Source organism: Coenobita brevimanus, chromosome 54 (genome assembly GCF_032717465.1).
Source record: "Coenobita brevimanus isolate Jiangsu-jjx chromosome 54, ASM3271746v2, whole genome shotgun sequence".
Lineage (NCBI taxonomy): Eukaryota > Metazoa > Arthropoda > Malacostraca > Decapoda > Coenobitidae > Coenobita > Coenobita brevimanus.
This window is the reverse complement of record NC_137007.1, coordinates 32,546,616-32,562,049: the sequence shown is the minus strand read 5'-3', so window position 1 is coordinate 32,562,049 and position 15,434 is coordinate 32,546,616. Positions and strand designations below refer to the sequence as shown.

General features: G+C 39.8%; 1 protein-coding gene across 1 annotated transcript; it reads right to left on the bottom strand.

Moving 5' to 3' along the window:
* Nucleotides 1–875: 875 nt before the first annotated feature.
* On the bottom strand, nucleotides 876–15,234 carry Arf1 (ADP-ribosylation factor 1). Its single transcript, XM_080273398.1, has 5 exons — nucleotides 15,179–15,234; nucleotides 8,953–9,110; nucleotides 7,441–7,550; nucleotides 4,996–5,121; nucleotides 876–2,622 (listed from the first exon to the last, which is right to left on the bottom strand). Exons 2-5 carry the CDS (start codon nucleotides 9,098–9,100, stop codon nucleotides 2,458–2,460), a joined length of 549 nt encoding a protein of 182 aa, XP_080129524.1. The 5' UTR covers nucleotides 9,101–9,110; nucleotides 15,179–15,234; the 3' UTR covers nucleotides 876–2,457.
* Between the last annotated feature and the right edge of the window lie 200 nt (nucleotides 15,235–15,434).

The window sequence follows — 15,434 nt, the reverse complement described above, 5'->3', positions numbered from 1 at the left end:
TTCCAAGAAATGCATTCAATCATAGTGGAAAATGCTCTAACCATGTCTTCTACACAGTGGCCACATATCCATCTCTTAAAGAGAAGGCATGATGTTAAACATCAGGAGTTCATATGCAACACTTCAGATACTGAATGTCCAGTACATGGCTTAATGCCAGATCTGCCTCAGTTCTACTGCTTTCACCTGCCTGATAATCCTACAGCTTCAACTACTGTATACAGTATATCCTCAACTCTAACCATCACTCACTACAGTACTGTTCATCAGCAGCAATGGGGCCCCAAGGATAGGATACTCAATCCTGCCTTGCAAGGTGTAACCAGCTGCTTGCCTCTTAGTGGCATTATATAAACAACAAACATCAACTACTAAAAACTTAAACCCATACTGGCTGTAATTATGCAGACAAACTTTAGTTACCAAACCATCAGGCATCCTATACATTTAAATGCAAAAAGATGTCCTGAAAACAAAATATTACATCACATTCTAATCTAATTTGGTCAGTGGTCTGTCTGCACTGACCTATGATTAAGCCTTTCACCCCTCCCTGCCAAAGAATAGTCATAATTCATCCATAATAAAAGACCACATTATTCCTCCAAAACTGTAAAAAGTAATACCCTGTTAATCACATGCCACATCAATTTCATTTATATACTCTGCCAACCTACAGTATACTAGTTAAATAACATATAGCATTCGTCATGTAGTAGTGCAAATGTTAGATCTAACATACTGAAGATGCCATGGCATGAAGAATCTGTTACTGAGCAGTATCATCTTATATGGAAAACCATATTTCATATTCTTGCTGTGGCCAAGTTTGTAAACATACCAGTATTGTTCAGGGTAGCATTTAGAAAGACAAAGAGAGATTATCATAATATTCACTGCTAAAACAGTTTCTACATTAGAATCAAAATAACTTATGGTTGTCTTAATATTAATAAACCTATGGGAAACACCATAAAATCCTTTAAGCACAAATTAAGATTTATTACATTTAGTCAAAGAGCATATGAAGTCAGAAAACCACCTTGTATCAATTGAGTCTTCTTAGGGAAATGTGCCTGCTTCAGTACCAAGAAGAGGACACTGGCATTCAATATAATTCATTTAGTTCAGGGGTTTGATAATGACAAAATATGACATCAAAGTTGATTAACTGATACAGTAGCTCCACATCGATTCTATACCAACGGGAATGTTTCAAACAAAAGTCAACTTTGAAGTGTGGGAAGGTCTGTCCCATCTGCTTAAGGACCTTTGATTATTTTATTTATTTTTTTTAAGAGACCAAGCAACGTGCACCAATTCTCAACAACACAGATGTGAGCTGCAAACACAATCCAATAAAAAAAGAAAGAAAGAAAAAAAAATCCCTCCCATGAACTGAGAGATCCTACAAAATGACATTGATCAGAACTCAAGGGAAAAAAAAAAAAATCCCAAGAATTTCTTTGAACAGACTTTTTAGACAGGTATGAGGCAGTACTGTTGTGTTAAAAAAAAAAAAAGCCCTATTATAAAATCTGATTCTAAATGAAGAAATGGGAAAATGAATGGGTGCTGTAAGTCTGTGCTGCTATACTTTCCTCCTCAGTATTTAAAACATTATATACTTTTACAAAAACTGTCAAGCATACTTAAAAAAAAAAAAAAAAAAATCCCCTTATTTTCTTTGCAGACTTTTTTTTTTTGACAAATATGAAGGCAGTACTCTCAGTCACATAGAAACATGAGATGCAAACTCAATCCAATAAATAAAAAATCCCTCCCCTTGAAAACTGAGAAGATACCTTATTATAAAATCTGATACTAACCGAGGAAATAACAAGAAAAAAGAATAGGTACGGTAAAAGTCTTTGTTGCTTTACCTTCCTCCTCAATATTTTTGTTTTTTTAACACATTCCAGACTTCTACACAAGTATAAAGGCATTACTCTCAGCCAAGTAGCATACGGGAGCCCGCGTCCTGATGCAGCTAAGGTTGCCGTGCGAGCGTGAGATGACAGGTAGGACACCGGGCTCCCGCATGACCCGATGCCAGGCTGTCAAAGTCAATAATAATTAATCATGGCCTGGACAGGCAGCAAGGGCCAGTTCAACCTCCGTTTTCAACACTTTCAGCGAGAGTTCATTCATCCTGATACCATACTTCCGAGGTAACATACATTGCTGCCATGTCCAGCCCAGCATCACTTGTTCATGGCTTATTTATATCTTATTTCCAGGGGGGCCTGAGCACCATTCAATACCTCCTGCTGTAGTTCACCAGACCTGGTAGCCTACATATCACAGTGTTTGTTTCACACTGATAAGACTTTCTTTTCCTTCTTTTCCCTGATGAGTCCATTGAGAACAGCCATCACCGACATTCCAGCACAGCAACCTATTACAAGTATTCACTGCCCACAAGTTCAGTAGCGTTGTGAGAGCTGGCAGGGTAGCTTAGCGGTTTGCATTCTTCAGCTGGTTACTGAGCCAGTCTAGACCTTCGTACAGACCATCTCCACTGGTGGCACATGTAGCCTGAATGTACCAGTTCCTGTTTCTTAGCGAGTGCAGGCCCAGCTTGTCGGTAATCTCAGCGGCATTCATAGCATTTGGCAAGTCCTGAAATCAGCAAAATCAGCTTGAAGACAGACATACAGAGGTAATCCCCCCCCACCCACCTCCAATTTATTGGCATACAGCACAAGATATATATAAACACAGTAAAAGCTAAACAAGCTGGACTAATAGCAATTATGACCAGTCTGAGTACCATTAAGTTCTACTGTACATTAACTTCCAACCAACTTTATCAAGTTGGAGAATCTTTCTTAAAAGGTTTCTAATTCCCACGCCCTTGTCTTGGAATATCTTAACCACTTAAAAAATAATAAATAAACCACATACATTTGTCCACTTATATAGGCCCCACCAAGCTTGCATTCACTGACCATGGTCATCGAATAGCAGCTTTCAACATGGTTCAATTTCTAGTGGACTCTGTATTCAGACCTTTATCTCTAAGACCACACACTATGACCACATCCAAGGTCTTTTTCTATCTGCCACTTGCAACCCTACCCTCAATGTCCACACAACTCTACCTCTGCACCCAGTTGCCATCCTCCATATTCTCCACATGTCCAAATCATCTCAGTCTATACCTCATCACAACACTAATACATCCAAGTCCCATCCTTCCTCTCAACTCTTCATTCACAATCCTAACTCACCCTGGCCTGTCAGTCAAGGACACAACACATCCATAAAATCATTATCATCATTGTACATTTGGACCTTAGAATACCTTCCTCCTTTATTGCCCAAGTCTCATCATCGTACAGCTTTATACTCCTGACACATGCAGCATACAAAGACCCCTTAGCATGTTAGGAAGAGCAAAAGCTCCCTGAACTTCTTCCAACCATTCCTTACCCTTGATGTAACAATGCAGGTGCACAGAACTCCCAAAATTAATAAGCTGTTATTTCATTCAGAAGAATAAAATGCTGTAAAATACAAAACACAGCAATCAACAACCAGTCCACCATGTACCCTCTTGTATCTAAGAGTTTCATCACATCCTTTCAAGTGACTACCCATCAACACAATCTCTTACTCAAATCTAATACTACTATGAAGTTTTCTTAGATTCTTAGGCTCTCTTCTTCACTTCACTGCATGATCCACCCTAAAAGGCATATGCTAATAGTTATGGACACACGTTCTCCTAATACAGAATTCCTCTACATCCATCTTTTAGGCAAGGACATGAGGTTCCTCTCTGATACATTATGTCAGATTCATCCTTTCAGTGGAGAAACCTATCATGTATCTCTTAATGATGAAGGTTAGTCAGCAGAGGACAGTAAGGAGCAGAACTGGTGGGATATTAGGTAATCTCTGTCCCCGACTGAACAACTGCTACGATAATTACTGCTACCAATGAGATGTTTCAAGATCATAATGACTAAATTCACTCTTCTCACCTCCATTAATATATCTACTTCTTATTTACTGGAATGTCAACCTTCCCCTTGTAATGATCACTAATATGGAACTTTAATAGTACAGTATGTTCATCATGAAACCGGTACACCGCAGGCTGATGATGCACTCTTCCAGAAGTCAATCATCTTAGAGATAGAGATGAGGGGTATTCGTATCACCAGGCTGCAAAGCAACCTGCATATATCAGTGCTATTACATAAAGGTGTCCCTCTCCATAGCCTGTCCTCAATGTTTGGTGCAGACAGTATATTCACCCAAAACACTGATGAAATAACATGAGCAAATTTATGTTCAAGCAAACTATAACACATTACTTACTTCAATAAATAAAACAAAATGCTAAATGCTGTTCCTAAACAATATTACATATACTGTAACTTGAATGTTGAGTCACAGGAAGTCCCAGTTACAGTCAACAGTCAAGATTCTGGTACTGCATTAACCATCTCAATCAGATCATCTTTCTCGCTCTTAACCTTGTTGCTTCCGATTTTCTTTAAGCTTCATAGGAGAGAACCCTAGTTGTGAAGGCATTAGTAATGGATATATTTGACCCCCCCAGATCAATGTCTCCAGGGCATCAAATCATCCAGTATCACTAAAAATTACCTATCCAGTGAACTGAATTATCTAGGGGATGGAGGAATCATTTAACATAATTTAAATTTTTCCATCTGTTTTCCATGTAGCATGGGTCAGTGTTGTCAGATAGCTTTATCTGAGAGCATGCCTCTGCCTTGCTCTGTTCTATGCTAGCTCTCTACTAATAGCTACCTTAGGACTGGTCAGCATACACCACCCCATCTTGCACCTTCCTCAGTCTACCTCTCCACTGATGGCCTGGTATTTATACTTCTACACCTCCTTACCCAACTTCCTTGCTCTCTCCTCTCAACAATTCAAACCACCTTTTTCTCCTCCTTTCTACAGAATCAAAGCCAAGGAGTTGAACAAATCTTGGCACTGCTACATGTTTGCACTTACCTGCTTGTTTGCAAATATGAGTAGAACTGCATCTCTGAGTTCATCTTCAGCCAACATTCTCATCAGTTCTTCTCGAGCCTCACCAATTCTCTCTCGATCGTTCGAATCAACAACAAAAATCAAGCCCTGAAAGCAAATGAATATTAAACACAATGCACCCTCTGCTCTCTCTCTCTCACACAAACCTTTCATCCCAGGATAATAAGGACAGATAGGGTATAAAATAAACACTAAAGTACTTTATACAAATGCTAGCACAGACTGACCAATCAGTATATAGTACTTTCCTCTTTGTTAAAGATTCTCTCTTGATGTATTTTTCCACAAATTCCATGGTTAATTACAGAAAATTTGACTATGAAAGTTCCATTTCTACTTATAAAGCTTATTTGTCAGTTTCTTTCAAGTTACAATATCAGCTGTAGAGTAAGGAGAAATGATATAACATCTCTTGACATATAATGACAACTGCCAGTAACTATTAAGTACACTCTCAAACCCATATGCAATCAGTTGATCGCAGAGGACACACTGTGTTTGACCAGTCAGTACACATCTGATCTCTGATTCATGCACAAACATACCATCGATTTGTCATAACTCAGATCTGTTTTCATAGTAAGGAGTTAAGAATCTTCCCACATTTCTTATATTCCTGCATGATCAAACTGTGGTAGGCAAGGGAATGTTTATTAGCTACAAAGTTCTTCATCAGGCCACTGCCTGTTACTAATCAATGTAAAGATTTATTACTGTTCATATTTCTGGAACCAGAAGCTTAAACTCCACCCTCATCACCTGATGCATTTTTGCATCTATCCAGTTTGTAAGTCTGAAACTATCAACAAAAAACTCTCCAAATTTTATCTTGTTGCTTCTTGATGTAGTAAACTGAACAATTCTGAAAGCCATGCTCATCACATACTTTGACAACTGAAAACTTCCTTATTCAATTTTCACATGAGTCTGGCCTGCAAAGTTGTTGCAAGACTACATTTCATTTGCTTCATCACCATATACTAATGTTTCACAACTTTTCACTGAAGCCATTACAATGGTAGAATAGTATACTGTAAAACAGGCACAATGTAGAGGGGGTCCCAAGGCAAGTAAGGATGGGTTAACAATAACATATTATCCCACATAAACCTAAAAACGTAAAACTACTGTTTAGACACAAACTTTTAAGTCAAGAACTAGGGTGAAGTGTGAATTAAAAAATGAGTGAGTGATACAAATTTCAATCACGCAACATCCTTGCTGGATTTTTGAGTCAACTGTCTAAGAATGGATGGAATAATTATGTCACAACAAATTAGAGAAATGGGAGAAGCTGATGACAAATGGTGTGGGATGGAATATTTCAAATCTGACTGATGTGGGCGATGATGATATCCTTGCTAATTGTGAACAGGAGCTTTGGTGACAGGTTATAAATTTTGTGAATGGTGTGGCTGAATAAATGTAAGCAAAGGATAAAATCTATCTCAATAACCCTCCACAGGTGTTGCTGCTATTTAATCCGTAAACGCCAGGCTAATTTTAGCACGATTGTTCTCTCAATGCGGTAATTTTTCCAAAAATAGCCTGTTTTCACACACTCATATCTCGGAAAGTATAGCGGTTAGGGAAACAAATTAATGACCATATTACTCATCAACTCTTCTTCTTGCAAATGAAAGTATCCCCAGGTCTGTAGGTCGTCGCGTCGATGAGTAATGACGTGAGGAAGAGTGCTATTTTTGGTGGCGTGAGAGCAGGATGTATTCGTGCGTCTGCCTGCAGCCCCGACAATGGCTTTGCTCTCAACGTGATAACCTCTCCCTTACTAGATAAACTAGACACAGTGGCATCCATGGCACTATCACTGAGCCATTTCTTAGCATCCTTGGAATGAGGATTGGCAGGGGCGGATGAGGCAAAAGCCCACGTGGGGCAGGAACGGAATCGGATGACTAGGTTTGAGAAAATATCATCTTATACCTGGCAAAGCCACAGAGACAACTGAGGTATGGTTGGCTTGGCTGGCAGGACTCTCTCTGTAGTGAGATCAAGTGGCGGCCACCTCAAATTGTGGCGCGAAAACAACTGTGGTTCCTACCGACACCCGGCAGGAACCAGGTGCCTCTTTGTCATTGGTCTATATTGACACCAGGCAGTTAGGGGTTAAGTATGGCTAATGCCACACACTTCAGTTCTCATGGGACATCCCTACCAGTCAAACATTTGTGAAGTAGGGGCCCTTGGACCTTGGCTAGCATGAGGCTGGTCTGACTTTACATAATGGTGGCTAACTTTTGTTTTCCCTGTTCATTACAGTACAGTATTCTCTTCTCCCACCCATCTGTTCTCTTCTCCCTGTCAATTTTCCATAAAACTCCAAACCCAAATCTGAATACCTGCAACAAAGTACATGCTTTTATCCATGAAAATTAACAAGCTCACCTGTGTATTTTGGAAGTAGTGACGCCACAACGGCCGAATCTTATCTTGGCCACCTACGTCCCATACAGTGAAGCTAATATTCTTGTATTCCACGGTCTCCACATTAAATCCTGAAAAACAAAGATGTGTTCAAGATATTTTGAGATTTAATTAGTCAAATGATCTCAGCAGAAATGGAGCTGCTGTGTGACACTGTTCTAGGTGTGGTTCCAGTACAGGTAAGTATTGCTGTGGTGTCGTGTTTGTTTATACGAGTACCAGTACTATTATCACAGATGATGACCATACAGCTTTCATGACATTCAGTAAACATGTACTGTATACTCTCTCAATGACTGGTATAAGTTATTAGTCCACTGAACGCAAAATAACGGTACCAGTCAAGAGCATCTCTCCAGTGAGTAACTTTTAAGTGCAAGTTTTGCTTGGCACAAACAGAGCTGTGACTGGCACCCATCCATAAAGACAGCTGCAGCTGTGGTTCACACTTCGAGGGTTAAAAAACACAAACAGTAATGAAGGACCAATCACAGAAATGGGCGATATGTTACATGAAGTATAAGCTAAGAAAAAGAAAAGTGGAATACCGAGTGTTGGTCTATTGTTTTGAGACATCTTCAGGTACTACCACGAAGAGGTCGTGACACAAAAGACGAAAGCTCAGTATTCCGCTTTTCTTTTTCCTAGTGAGTATTTTATATATAGCATCGATTGTGCAATGAAGATACAATTTGAAAAACCACATCCACTATACTGTACATGGCACTTCTCACAAAAGCAACCCAAACCTTGATGAAAATCAGAGCTGAATACTTTTTTAATGCTATCTATCTATCTATCTATTGCCAGACGCCATAATCCCGTAAGGGGTGGCCATTTGACTCTGAGTTATATGTTTTACAAGGAGGGGCACTAACCCTTCACCAACCCACTTGACACATACGAAGCACGTATGGTTTGGTTACATGGTTACCACCCAGCGTTGTAAATGGTTTTATAATGCAAATACATAATAATCTATATACCATAGATACTTTTATATGTATACAGCAAAAACACTATGGGGGGAGGGGGGGGGACTATTTGGCAGTGCAAGTATGTCTGGATAGTTGCCTAGTGGCAGTTTTCAAAGCCACTCCCTTTTAAGGAGTTCCTTGTGAGCACTGCATGAATTTAAAAATTTTTGTTTCCTGAATAAATTAAAAAAGAAACGCACACATACATAATAAACAGCAAATCTGGTGCTTCACAGTGCACACCCATAGCCTACTACAGATGTATATTCAGTTTTGTTTTCATATGTGGGAACTAGCTGACTCTTACAACCTGAATTCTAAACTGTGGTTCCACAAAATTCAGTGAGTCTTAGTTGTAAGGTACTAATGGGTCTCCTTGGTTACTAGGAAAATTTATCCTCCAATCTGACTATCAAATGAGCTGAAAGGGGTTATGGATCTGGTCAGGGGAAAACAAACCAACTTTATTGAAAAGCATAATCAGGAAAAGTCTTACCAATTGTGGGTATGGTTGTGACTATTTCGCCGAGCTTGAGCTTGTACAAGATGGTTGTTTTACCTGCAGCATCCAGACCCACCATGAGGATGCGCATTTCTTTCTTGCCAAAAAGGCCTTTGAACAAGTTTGCAAAAATATTCCCCATTTTGTCAATTCTGGAAAAGGGAAGTAATTTTAGTACAGTACATACAATATACACACTGTGAAGTGTTAGTTTTGGAAACACCTAACATCTAGCTACCAGTACTGGTAGACTGCCTCAATACCTTGGACCCTATATGTGGTTTCTTCTGAACCTATGTGGACTTGATCAACATTTCATCTACCATGAAGGTACTGGTTGGGATAGCAGCAGAATCATGCTGTCAGCATAGATAAAATAGGACTTCCCAGTATTTCACTTTCAACAAACTAAAGTTTATGAAAGAAGGTCATGCTAACTAAGGAAATTGTCCAATAACTTAATCCTATCAACTTGAAGACCTGCCCTTTTCATTTTGCTGATGCTAAACAATTTACGGGAATGCACCTTGAGATATCCTTAGGATAATAGTACAGTAGCTACAGTACCAATAACCATTGCAGAAAACCCAATTTTCTTGAAGCTCTTTTAATCAAAGCATCTTTTTCTTCTATATTTGGCTCATACCTGATGATATTCAGCTTACCAGAGACCCCTCCGGCTAATAGGCATACCCCTTTGGTCAGTCTCTCCTGTGGTGAATAACATCTGGTATTAATAAAATAAATACATGTATATCGTTGTAACTGATGGTACCCTACATTTCTTCAGCTCATTCTACCCCTCCAAATGTTATTGGTAGGTACTGGTATGCCCATGGACAGACACTTGTCAAGGTGAAGGTATCGTGCCTTGTTCACACTGATTCAGATCACTAATATGATGCACATGGAGGTTTTCTATCATGTAATGTCATCATGCACGTACGCCAGATGGCTACTTAGGACTACGGTAGCCTAACACCTAAGGTTGTTTTTATAGTTGCCCCTAACTTTGTCTGAATAAAAAGCACCACCACCTCAGTTACTCCAAATGTTTTTCAGCAGATTACTGACACAGGGACACCTGCCTGCTTTGATAGAATAGAACTGGCAATTCTGGAATGCCAACACACTGAAGTAGTAAACTGTTGGTCAGAAAGGACACCTCATCCAGCCTTCTATACATCAACAATGTTTAGAAATTCCAGTGCAATATATGCATGGATTCAGTGGGCTTCCTTAAGCCTACTTGATCCAATCTCAGCTAAATGAAAATTTTGTAGACAGTTAAATAATATAAAAAGGCCATTAATGCCCAACAGTCAAGGAGTTAGTAATCTCGGCTCATTCAACATTATGTTCCAACTGTGGCTACCGATACCTATATGTTACACCAACACAGCCCATTCAGGAGACCAACAGTATGCATAACCTACCAAAAATTTAACCTGCTCTCTATATAGGATTTGACACAAATCATATTACAATAATGGGTCAATGCACAGTTTAATGTCAACCCCTACAACATGAGTGGTAGCTATAGTCGCAGCAGGTGACTCTGAGGTTGTTGTTATCGTGCCCTGGCAACCTATCACTTAAAAGTGTGTCTGATTTCATGTATGACACAAGATGCATGTGATTCGTGTATAATAATATTCATGCATAATAATATGATTCGTGTATGATACGAAATCAGACACACTTTTGAATAGAAGGTTGCCAGGGTACGATAATGACAACCTCAGAGTTGTGCGCTGCGACTATAGTGTATGCAGCTATCTACTTTATCAATCTTCGAAATCTTTAAAAATAAAATCATTATCTAACTATCTTATGGTCAGAGCAACATCAGTATTGCATTCCAGCTGACACTAGACAATTTTATTCAGCTCTGAACCGTAAGAGCTCAATACAGTACTGTAGTATCACCATGTACCCTCAAGATTTGTTTCCTCTTCCAACTGATGCCAAACTATTTCCTTCAAGTTAGTGAGTCAGGGGAAGCAGGGTTAATGTCATTGTTGTCATCATGTTATTCCATCATTTTCCTATTGCATGTCTTTCTTAAGTACATACAAGGGTACTACTTGACAACCAACCTACCAGCCTAGCTTAAACCCAAGTCCGTTGTCGTATGCATGGAGTGACTTTATGCAGTAAGTTACCATTCCCTTCTCTATTTAGCCCAAATTAATCTAACCTAACCAAACCTAAACTAACCTAACCTTATCCCAGATCAACCTGACCTAAATAAACCTAAATTAACTTAACCTTACTTCACGAAATGACTGATTTCTCAGTCTTCCTGTAACATACATACATTTATTTATATATACCAGTATCTACTGTATATATCGACCTATAGTTACATATAGGTCGATAAGACATCCAACTATCTCCCTGACACACATATTTCATAAAATGTTGTTGATAAATGGCACAATATTTGAGATAACATGCAGACACTTTCAGCACTGCAACTAAAAGGGCACTCGGCGCATGCGCACAGAGCGGAACAGTAACTACCAGCGTAAGTCACTCCATGCATACAACGCCGGGCAATTTCTGAGTTACATTAGGTTAACCTAAATGATGATATGCTCCCACATGGTTTCAACTTCCTTCAATCCAACAGACACTGTCTGGCAGTAGCATAAGTGAATGGGGCCCACTCAGTGGTTGAATGTGAGAAAACTTATGTCACAGAGGAGATAGCATAGTGGGCTTCATTGAACTGTATTTCTTAGCAATTTATTTAGTAGAAGGGAAGTTGTTGAATGCTGTGAAGAGTAAGTATGAGAGGGCTAAGACTGCAGTGCGTGTGGATAGTGAACTGAGTGAATTTTTCTATTTGAAGGTTGGATTGAAACAAGGATGTGTCATGTCTCCATGGTTGTTCAATCTGTATATGGATGGGGTAATAAAATGTAGAGCAGTGGATGTTGGAGTGGCCCTAATGAGATAGGGCAGTGTTTAGAAACTCCCTGTACTGTAGTTTGCAGATGATACTGTATTAAGTGATGATGATGGGGAGCTGCAAGGCTTGGTGGATGAGTTGGGGAGAGTGTGAAAGAAACGGAATCTAAAGGTGAATGCAGGGAAGAGTAAAGTTAAGGTGTTCGAGAGAAGTGAAGTCAGTGAATGTACAGTGAGGTTGGATGAGGAGGAAATGGAAAATGTGTGTACATTTAAGTACTTGGGTAGTGTGATGAGTAAGGATGGATGTTTGGAAGGTGAAGTGCTTGAAAGGGTACAACAAAGAAGAAAGGTTGCTGGTTCCTTGAAAGCAGTGATAAGAAACAGGGAAGTGAACATGGAAGTGAAAAAGTTACTACATGACAGTATTGTGATACCAACTCTAATGCATGGAAGTGAAGCTTGGACCTTGTTGGAGGGACAGAAGTCTAGAGTGAGAGCAGTGGAAATGAGTTATTTGAGAGGAGCATGTAGAGTCACATGGAGAGACAGACTGACAAATGAGGATGTAAATGAGTATTGTGGTGGGGATGTGGATGTGATAGGAAGCGTTAGGAGAAACACACTGAGGTGGTTTGGCCATGTGGAGAGGATGGAGAGTGAGAGACTGACGAGGAAAGTGTATGCCAGAGGTGAAGAGGGAGAAAGGGAGTGGGAGGCCAAGGATGAAATGGAGGGATGGAGTGGAGAGGTACAGTATATATATGAGGGAGGGGGGTGTAAGCTGGGAGCAGGACAGTGAAATAGCAGGAGAAAGGGCGACATGGAGGCGATTTGTTTGTGGCCACCCCGTATGGGATTAAGGCGTCTGGCAATACATAGACTGATAGATAGATTATTTAGCACATTACACCTTAATATCCCCTTGTATGTTATTTGGACAAAGTGTAGGTGAATCCCCATTTATATACATACATACATACACACACACACACACATATATATATATATATATATATATATATATATATAGTATACTATAAAAACTTTAATGTGACCATAAATTCCACAATTACTGTACTACTGGGTTATAATTCATTATATCTGATCCATCTGCCTTTGTTCTAGTTGTTTCATTTCTACCTGAAGTGCTTCTGGAAATACCTTGTTTCTAAACCAATGTTCATCCCCATTCCTTACATCCCATAATCCAACTTTTAGAGCATAGGTCACCCCCTCCTTTATTTATTTATTTTTTACCTTACCTGGAATAACTTACCGATGTACACTATCTATCTATCTATTGCCAGACGCCTCAATCCCGTTTGGGGTGGCCACAAACAAATCGCCTCCAAGTCGCCCTGTCCCCCACCATTTCACTCCCCTGCTCCCAACTCACACCCCCCTCTCTCATATACTTCTCCACCCCATCTCTCCATCTCATCCTCGGCCTCCCCCTCCCTCTTTCCCCCTCCACCTCACTCACATACACTCTCTTCGTCAGTCTTTCACCCTCCATCCTCTCTCTCACATTTTAGTGCCCTTAATTTGAATCTCTGAATACAAGAAAAACATGACATGGCACAAGTTCTGGTATGGGTGATGCAAAAATACCAGTACAGTACTACTTTCTTACAGGGCAAGCAGTACGAATTTTTAAATCTATCATATTGCTCATGTTACATTTACAATAGCTTGTTCATTTTTCCCACACACTTTCAGGATTAAAGAACAGAAAATGTCAAAGAATGCAACAGAAACACAAAAACAGAAGGGCCTATGCACCTGATTTACCAACCCCACAGGCTTGGATAGGTTAGGCTAGGCTTTAACATTCTGCAAGCCAAGAGATTTTGCCTTAACTCAAGATGAGACCCATCATTTCTTACTCAACTGCTTTCAGTATTTTCTTTAGTTTTCAGTAAAAGTCGTTGGGACATTAAAAACACATATCAATAATAAAAACAATCCAGTAGGATATAAAAAAAAAAAAAAAAACTTACTGAGCAAAAAAAGTATCTCCAAATCTTTTCGATGAATGAGCACAAAACCCAAAGAAATGTAATGGAAATAACCTCCACAAGACCTGCTACACAATGCACAAACAACTCTACCGTCTCCTTATTAAACTTCCTGCTCAATACTCAGTCATCCATACACAAATACAGTATAAAGTAATGGTACTCAACATGCCCACCAATTTCAGCAAATTGGGCTGCTTAATCTCTAGTATGTTATTTGCTTCTGATTGGAGGCCCTATCAGGAGAGCTGCACTAAGTACCGATACCATATCTAACTTACAATATTCACAAAAAGTTTTCCTAGAAACCTTAAATAAAAAGAATAAGCACCTTGAGAAAATCATTATGTGCAATTTGAAGCTACACTAATCCAGGAAAATTAGCAGCAGGTTAATAGGCTACTCCTGTACTCTTTTTCCCAATGTTTATGCTACCGTGGGAATCAAATCTACCATATTTCAGCATACTGGCCAAACCTATACTAAAAAATAATCAGTATGACCCTGGAGAAAGACGAAATGGGTATTTATATATAAATTATAAAAAGACCCAGAACAATCTAACCACTAGCATATTCCACAGGCCCCAATTTTCATTATCTGCCAAAATTGTTCAAATTTCATTCTAATTATTGGTTTCTCACTGACAGATCTGCTAAAATTGGCGACTGCTACCCATTTACTAAATGTATCTCTGAATTACACACATATTGCACTGCGTTGCATATTTGACAGCTGGCTCAACATCTCACCCCTCACTCGCTTTGCCCTTTAAACTCCCGGATCTGTTTTCACCCACGACTTTTCATTTGGGTTTAACGCTAAAGGCTGAGCAAAAATAAAACAACCAGACCTTTATGCCTCCACAGTACCCAATTATATTGAAAATGACGATGCAATGGTGTTGAGCCCAGCAAGGAAGCCGCCTCGTTCACTACCAACCTCTAGCCCGGTATTACGTACTTCAAGATGCTACAAAACTTATTACCTATCTATTGCACAACCGAGCGGGTACGACAGGAGCAGGAACTGAGTTTGGATGCACTGCCTTAATTCTCAGGCAAGCTAGAGAACTGACTGTGCCGGCAGGGCGATAACACCAACACAAACATCCTGGCAAGTCTATGCCATCATTACCTTCGTACTAATTACGCTGTTATTACCACCCGGAGAGCGTACCTGGTCTACTCACTCACCTCCTGCACCTACACTCAACCACCTTACCATATTTGACAGCTGTCTATCAATAATGTCTCCACGAAAAACATAAATAATAAGCTCACCACTAATACGATGCTGAAAATGGCGGACAGAACTGCCACTACCTGCCACGTCGCGGCGCTGACGTCAGATCACGTGACACGCGCCTCCAGCCGCGGCCACCAGAGGGACACCCCACCCCGCTGCCACCCAGTCTTCACTTACATAATAATTTCATGGATTTGCACGCAATAATATTTTGCCTTATACCGCAGTATATGTGACACCTTGTATCTCCATCTAATATAGGTGCAGGTATCGCTCAAACGCGCCTCGCCA

What these genes read in the sequence shown, in the direction of transcription:
- Arf1 (XM_080273398.1), bottom strand. Translation starts at nt 9,100, where the DNA reads ATGGGGAATATTTTTGCAAACTTGTTCAAAGGCCTTTTTGGCAAGAAA. An exon ending in CACAACCATACCCACAATTG is followed by an intron (nt 7,551 to 8,952) that starts GTAAGACTTTTC and finishes TTTGTTTTTCAG; the next exon opens with GATTTAATGTGGAGACCGTG. An exon ending in TCATATTTGCAAACAAGCAG is followed by an intron (nt 2,623 to 4,995) that starts GTAAGTGCAAAC and finishes TGCTGATTTCAG; the next exon opens with GACTTGCCAAATGCTATGAA.